The sequence below is a fragment of the Pavona decussata genome, unplaced genomic scaffold, assembly GCF_977016875.1.
Source record: "Pavona decussata unplaced genomic scaffold, jaPavDecu1.1 SCAFFOLD_11, whole genome shotgun sequence".
Taxonomy (NCBI): domain Eukaryota; kingdom Metazoa; phylum Cnidaria; class Anthozoa; order Scleractinia; family Agariciidae; genus Pavona; species Pavona decussata.
In genome coordinates this window covers 562,501-570,000 of record NW_028145434.1, presented here as the reverse complement: position 1 = coordinate 570,000, position 7,500 = coordinate 562,501, and the positions used below count along the sequence as shown (strand labels likewise).

Here is a 7,500-nt window from a genome sequence, read left to right as displayed (position 1 = left end):
AAAATCTTTCAGCGGTCAAATATACCGTTGAGTCTTGTCGTGTCCTTTTATACGTCATGTAGTGTGCACGAAAAGGGTTCTCAACCCATATGCCTCATTTAGTGTACATGAAATGTATCATGATCTATCGATGCTTGTCTTCTGCTTCCGCGGTCATATGTTCGTGGATAATTTTATATACGAACTAGAAAAGTCCACTACAATAGCGTTTTCAAGGAACTCACTCTACACTTTCTCCTCCAGAAATCCCACCTGTGTAATTCACCAGTGCCTTCGGATATCCAATCGTAAATATCCCCCCCATGCCCTCAGAATTCCATAATCGTGAACCCCCCCTCCCCTTCGGAAATCCTAAAAGCCGTCCGTGGTATGGTATGGATATTTTCTGGAATCCCCCAATTAGTTCGCTGTCCGTGGAAAAGCACACACCTACACATTCTATCCTTCCAATCAAACAGTTATAACTTTGAAACACTTCCTACTATTAACCCTCCAATAATTCACATGCTTGTCATTATAACTTACCCTTCTCTCTTTTTCTTCAATACATTTGTCAAGAAACTTTAACGTCCGATCAACAGATTTGTGAATTCTCTTTTCAGTCTGTTGCGAAGCTGGAATTGTATCACAGAGGCATTCAGCTACATTGGGCTTGAATGCTTCAAGCACTGTTATGAACTGATTCACATCTATCTGAAAATAAGGAAAAAGTGTTTTCTCTTAGTTACATGTACACACCAAATTTAAAAATTTTAGAATAACTCAACAACTTAACTTATAAACTTGAAAGTACATGGTGACAACACTGCATAAATAAATAAATAAATTTACAAGTAGAATAATTTATTATTGACATATCTGTATACATGCAAAACAGAACAAATCAAAAACTCATTTCCCATCAACCAATCAACAAAAAAAAAGGGTGTGATTCATAATTTGCATAAACCTGCAACCTATCACTGGGTGGTTCTAAGTTTTAATTCGCTTTGTTTGCATTAGAAAGTTCACACTGAACTCTGGCATCTAAGTCAACTTTGAGTTTGAAGATTTTATCTTTGCCTCATATGGTATCCCATTTCCTTACACCACCTCAATTTGATTTATTCTAAGTACCTTTCTCCGGCCACCTGGTGTCCACACAGACACAGATTTTTCCTCGTTGTACCCTTCGGGTATCTCTTCAATGGGATCTTGTATTGATAAATAGGAAATGAAATCCTAAGATTCAAATACAGAATATTGGTCTTTATAAGTCAAAGTGAAAGCAACCAAAGCAGTATTAATTGCACGCAGTCTTTGGTTTTATCAACAGAATTGATATTTTTTAATAGTAATTTGGCCACCAAAGAGACTTGAGTGCTGACCTTTCAAGCATTAGCACTGTTATCCCAAAATACTTTATAAATTCTGTTGATAAAATCAAACATTTGTTTTCCATTCCTAGCTACCACCGCAGCACTACAATGTTCTTTAGAAACTATTGCCCTTATCCAAAGCAGTATTGAAGAGACTCGTAAAGATGGTGGTGACTGCTTGCCTTTGTTATGGCACGTTTTTAGTGTCAAAATTCAAACTATCAATTCAAACATTCGATCCTTCAATTCAAACATTCAATCCTTCAATTCAAACATTCGATCCTTCAATTCGAATCTGCAATTGTTCGGTTCAAACTTTCGATCCTTCAATACAAACATTCAATCCTTCAGTGCAAATATGGAATGGGTCGATTCAAACATTCCATCATTCAATCCAAATATGGAATTGTTTGTTTCAAACATTCGATTCTTCAATCCAAACACCCTTTTCTTCAATCCAGAGATGCCATTCTTCAAGTTAAACATGCATTCATTGTATTGCCTGGCCTATCATTCAGTTCAAGCATGCATTTCGTCGATTCAAACATGCCATTTTTCAATTCAAATATTTGATCATTCAATCCAAACGTGCATTTCTTCAATCAAATCCTGAAACTCAAACACTACACCATAAATTCCGCGTTCAATTTCGATAGAAAAAGCTGAAATCCTGCTGTTGAAACATTCTGCACTTTAATTTTAAGATATGAAATCCAGATTATAAATTCAAACATAGTCTCACAATGTAGTTGTGCAGTGGCTTGATTCAAACATTCACTTCGGCGATTCAAACATTCAGCTCAGCAGTCCAAACTTTCAGTTCCTCTCCAGTAGTCTGGAACCGAGGGGACTCTGTAAAACAAGGATACGGACGGGCGGATGCGGACGGCGGACAGGGCTTTAAAAGAAAAAAAAAAAAATAAAAAAAAGAAGAAGAAGTGGAAGAAAATAGGATGTTGATACGGTTAAATTTATTGGTTAATTGCCACCTTCTAAGAAATGCTAGCTTTGGCTTTTTTTAAATTTTATTTTTATTTTTTTTTAATTTGAATTTATTTTATATCTTATTGTCAGTCAAACAGCGAAAACGCTGTGGAATGTTTCTTCTCGTTTTTCAACCAAATCAGCCTGAGTTTGCAGTGGAACTCCGTACATAAGTACGACACACCATCCGGCAAAACAACACGTTCACATTCATGAACATTTACAGGATAATCTGATTAACGGGTAAAGTACTGTACGAGCTCTTGTTAGGCATTATAGATTGGAAATCGTGGTTATTGTTCGAACAGACAGATCGATACAAGTTATTAAAAAATTATTTCAAGACGTCCAAAGATTTCCCTACGTCAGATTTGCGAACGTGTCAGAGCAATTGGATAAAACCTTATACGCCTGGCCTCAGTTGTTCAAAGAGCGGATAGTTTTATTCACTGGATAGGTTGCTATCCAGCAGATGAAATGCGTGCAAGATTTTCCCAATAGCCCTATAATTTATGGATAGAGTAGAAACATATGTCAAATTTAAGTATGGGATTGTGTGGAAAACTTGCCAAAAGGCGTTACCGGTAGTTGGAGTACATTTGCTCCGCTGGATAGCGACTTATCCGGTGGATAAAGTTATCCACTCTTTGAACAACTGGGGCCCGGTTTACTCAGCAGTGGAACACCAATTTTCAAGTCCGCTTCTTCAGGAGAAAAGCGAAACATTTCTCAGCGTAGTTGAACGCGGAGTCGACCGATCGCGAAAGCTTCAAAGCATCAACCAGTTTGTTTGACAAATTCTGCTTTCTTTAGTACATTTTTTTTACATTCCTGTCTCATTAATATTCATATTTTCGATTATCCGGACATTTTATTCAAGTTCCAACGAGTCCAGATAATCGAGGTTCGACTGTACCAAGTTCACGGAGAAGACGACCCCTGACCTGACTGGGGACTGAAGGCCGCCGCCGAGGCAACCGGAGGAAAACCAGAAACTGACCGAAAAAAACATGTTTTTCTGTCAGATAAAATGATCTGAATGTTCCAAGATGAGAAAAACCAAAATCCGCAATGAATATCAAAACCGAAAAGACGCAAAACCCGATCAAAAAAAGCCTCCATATTGCAAGGAAAATTTCGCTTGTGTACAAATTTAAAGGGAAGAAAATGACACGTTCAGAAATCCTACGCCGGGAAATCTTTGGACATCTTAAAATAATTTTTTAATAACTTGTATCGATCTGTCTATTCGAACAATAACCACGATTTCCAATCTTTAATGGCTAACAAAAGCTCGTACAGTACTTTACCTGTTAATCAGATTATCCTGTAAATGTTCATGAATGTGAACTTGTTGTTTTTCCGGATGGTGTGTCGTACTAATGTACCGAGTTCCACTGCAAACTCAGACTGATTTGGTTGAAAAACGAGAAGAAACATTCCATAGCGTTTTCGCTGTTTGACTGACAATAAAATATAAAATCAATTCAAATTAAAAAAATAAATAAATAAAAATAAAATTAAAAAAAAGCCAAAGCTAGCATTTCTTAGAAGGTGACAATTAACCAATAAATTTAATCCGCCGTCCAGATCCGCCCGTCCGTATCCTTGTTTTACAGAGTCCCCTCGGTTCCAGACTACTGGAGAGGAACTGAAAGTTTGGACTGCTGAGCCGAATGTTTGAATCGCCGAAGTGAATGTTTGAATCGAGCCACTGCACAACTACATTGTGAGACTATGTTTGAATTTATAATCTGGATTTTATATCTTAAAATTAAAGTGCAGAATGTTTCAACAGCAGGATTTCAGCATTTTCTATCGAAATTGAACGCGGAATTTATGGTGTAGTGTTTGAGTTTCAGGATTTGATTGAAGAAATACACGTTTGGATTGAATGATCAAATGTTTGAATTGAAAAATGGCATGTTTGAATCGACGAAATGCATGCTTGAACTGAATGATAGGCCAGGCAATACAATGAATGCATGTTTAACTTGAAGAATAGCATTTCTGGATTGAAGAAAAGGGTGTTTGGATTGAAGAATCGAATGTTTGAAACAAACAATTCCATATTTGGATTGAATGATGGAATGTTTGAATCGACCCATTCCATTTTTGCACTGAAGGATTGAATGTTTGTATTGAAGGATCGAAAGTTTGAACCGAACAATTGCAGATTTGAATTGAAGGATCAAATGTTTGAATTGAAGGATCGAATGTTTGAATTGATAGTTTGAATTTTGACACTAAAAACGCGCCATACTTTGTGGGTTTGCAAATAATAATTATATTAACTTTTGTGGCTACAGTACATGCATGTCACTCAAATATCACCTTTGACAAAAACTACCACCAATATTTACCCTTGAGCGACCAAAGGAATTGAAAACGGAGGTAAATTTCAAGTGAAGCCATGAAATAAGAAAGATGAAACAATAGCATTACAGTCATCTCTCATCTTGCGGACACCTCGCTATTACCGAGACCCTGATAATGCATGTACGGACAGCAACTAAATCCTGTGCATAAAAAAATTAGATGTTTAACTGAAATAAATTCCTGCTATAACAGAGTCTTGTTATTAAGGACATTTACTTGCGGTCCTGAGGGTGTCCACATTAAAGGGAGTTGACTGTAGTCACAACATCGTAGTCCTCAAGGGGAGTCACAATATCAACTGAGTTTCACTCATGTTTAGCTTTGGGTTTGACTGACATGTTTTGTAATTTTGACTTCTTAATGCTACATTTCTGTGCCAGGTGTCTTTCTTTACAATGCATAGTATAATAAGAGGACATAATAAGTGTCCTCACCCTCAAAAAGTCTTTCCTATAGACATGACGCAGTGGTTAGAACACCCGCTCAGTTATCAGAAGGTCATGGATTTGATTACTGTTGCAGTTCATTCTCATCATTTGATAATGCAATTATATCTTCCTTACACTTGAGTGACTTTAGAAGAACTGGAAATTACCTCTCAGAGCTACAAGAATATGCATACATGTTTGCTATGACTGATTTAAGTATAGCATCTTGTTGTAGATGCAATTTTAAGTACTGTGCCTTCTAATACAGATATATTTTTGCGTAGTTACAGGTTAATCCCTAATTTTTCATTCAGATTTCTACAACACTTAATGAGATCTTCTTTTCCTACATAGTCACAAACCACTCAAAAATATCTTTGCATTTGTAGGCACCATTCGGTTTCTAAGACCATCTTGAGATGCACAGAAGGAAAAGGAGGTGCCATCCTTAAAAACATCAAGTTGCTAAGACTAATAGACCCTTATATGAGGGCCTTGAGGTGGAGGGGATTTTGCTCAAATCTCAGTTCCAGCCCATTCCCAATGCCTAAATTTAATTATCAAACCTTCCCTGTGCACGAAATCCCTTTTTCCCGGTGACAAAAGGGCAAAACCCATGCCTAGTTTCCATTTTACTCGTTTATTCCCTCCTCATTTATTCTCATCTAGTTCTCATTAAGCATGATGATGGAGTTCGTCCTTCGGGGTAAAAGATGATCATTAAGCTAACAGTCGACAAGTCAACAAGCTTGATAAACAACTATAAAACTTTAAGGCTTAAACTTAAGTTTACCTCAAGACCTAAAAATTTCCTTATTCCACTGGAACTCGTCTTCTTAATTGTCTCAACTCCTGGTTGATCAATTCTGCAAGAAAAAGTGAATAAATCTGTTCGTACAGTGGATCAGCAATCTTCGCTTACAGGAAATATTTCCCCCCATGAAGACTCACGTGGTTTGAAGAGTCAAGTGAACCACTGATGGTAGATTTCCAATGGACTGCAGTGCATCTAAGATGAGGTGAGGAACTGCCCCGCCTCGAGTGTAAAGCGAGCAACCAGGAGTCTGGATTTCTTGACTCTCTATTTTGAGATCTGCTCTGCGGCATCTTCCAAACTTTTTTCGCACTGTAAAGTTCATATTTTCTGCATTTAGCTTCCTCATCAAAACTACACGTCATGTAGCCGTAACATTCTGCATCGTTTATTCCTTGGAAGCAAAATATATTGCTCCTTGGAAAGAAACAGTATACCGCTTACGATTTTAAAATATAAGCACAGCTACCGTATTTTTATCTTTTTTAGAAACCAAATTAAAGTGGTAAATGTTTATGGAAGACACTATAATCCTGCCATAATCCAAAAAATTGACTCTTACAACACTCCGCTGGCCAGTTATTTTATTATGTTTAAATACCGTTTATGTCACATTTCCCTCGTGGCTGGCCGCGTGGCCTAATGGATAAGGCGTTCGACTTCGGATCGAAAGATTGCGGGTTCGACTCCCGTCGTGGTCGTTTTTGTTTCTGTTTTTTTTTCTTCTTCCTGTTTTTATTTAATTTTTTTACCCCACTTCTTTTATTCTAAAATAGAAAGACACTTACAGAAATATTCAAGCGCACTTTGAGATCAGAAAAATTTTTAATCACGTTTACGCCAAACGTTAATTTTTTTCTTGAAAAAAAAAAAAAAAAATAAATAAAATAAATAATTACTACACAGATCAGAATGGTGCAAAATAAATCTGACCTTTTGACGTTAACGAAAAACTACTCAATTTTACTGAGAAACTAAAAACAGAGAACGGCAAAAAAAGGGTAAGTTTACATGGTTACGTGGTCGTTTCTGTTGATGTGGCCACCTACATTTGTCCCACAAGAGCATATAGGACATTTAACTCTCTTGGGCAAGTGGCACCGATTAATGTGTGCCCGTTAACCAACAAGTGTAGGAAAGCTTTTCCATCACCTATGAAAGGTAAAAATTGCAAAGAAGTTAATGATAATAATTGTTGTATTTTCAGGTGGTCATTGACTGGGAAGTGGTACTCTTTGGACAAGGTTATGTAAGTCTGTGTATGATTGTGTTGACATTTCTTGTTTTGCCTCTCGTTGGTTATGTAGTGTATGAAAATTATTAACAAAGCTCGATTTGCTTAGTTTTTCAAAAAGAAATCCAGCCTACATGCAGCACTTGAACTAAAGTCTCAATTCTGCAGCTTTCATTTTGGACAGCAAAAGAACAGGCAACCAGTATTTTAAATGCCAGCTACATGAGTTATTCAATTTAAAGGGTTGCTTAAAGACGGTAAAGCTCTCTTTGAAATTTCATTGTTTTGACAATTACCGGCATT

The 7,500-nt window shown here is 36.9% G+C and overlaps 2 protein-coding genes and 1 non-coding gene across 6 annotated transcripts in view; 1 reads left to right on the top strand and 2 right to left on the bottom strand.

The window, feature by feature from the left end:
• LOC146488066 (queuine tRNA-ribosyltransferase accessory subunit 2-like) overlaps nt 1-6,534 on the bottom strand; it is a 14,922-nt gene extending 8,388 nt beyond the window's left edge. The window contains exons 1-4 of one of the 2 annotated variants that reach the window (XM_085120964.1): nt 6,101-6,534; nt 5,943-6,015; nt 1,117-1,221; nt 526-693 (exon numbers count right to left, since the gene is read on the bottom strand). In XM_085120964.1, coding sequence (XP_084977090.1) covers nt 526-693; nt 1,117-1,221; nt 5,943-6,015; nt 6,101-6,312 — 558 coding nt within the window. In that variant the 5' untranslated portion in view covers nt 6,313-6,534. The remainder of the gene's footprint in view (nt 1-525; nt 694-1,116; nt 1,222-5,942; nt 6,016-6,100) is intronic. The other variant, XM_085120958.1, reaches the window with a different exon arrangement.
• A 57-nt stretch (nt 6,535-6,591) lies between these two features.
• Trnar-ucg (transfer RNA arginine (anticodon UCG)) lies at nt 6,592-6,664 on the top strand. Its single transcript has one exon. It is a non-coding gene; the product is annotated as a tRNA-Arg (tRNA).
• A 216-nt stretch (nt 6,665-6,880) lies between these two features.
• LOC146488062 (uncharacterized) overlaps nt 6,881-7,500 on the bottom strand; it is a 10,149-nt gene continuing 9,529 nt past the window's right edge. For 2 of the 3 annotated variants that reach the window (XM_085120990.1, XM_085120985.1), the window contains one exon: nt 6,881-7,115. In XM_085120990.1, the coding sequence (XP_084977116.1) occupies nt 7,009-7,115 (107 nt within the window). In that variant the 3' untranslated portion in view covers nt 6,881-7,008. The remainder of the gene's footprint in view (nt 7,116-7,500) is intronic. The other variant, XM_085120976.1, reaches the window with a different exon arrangement.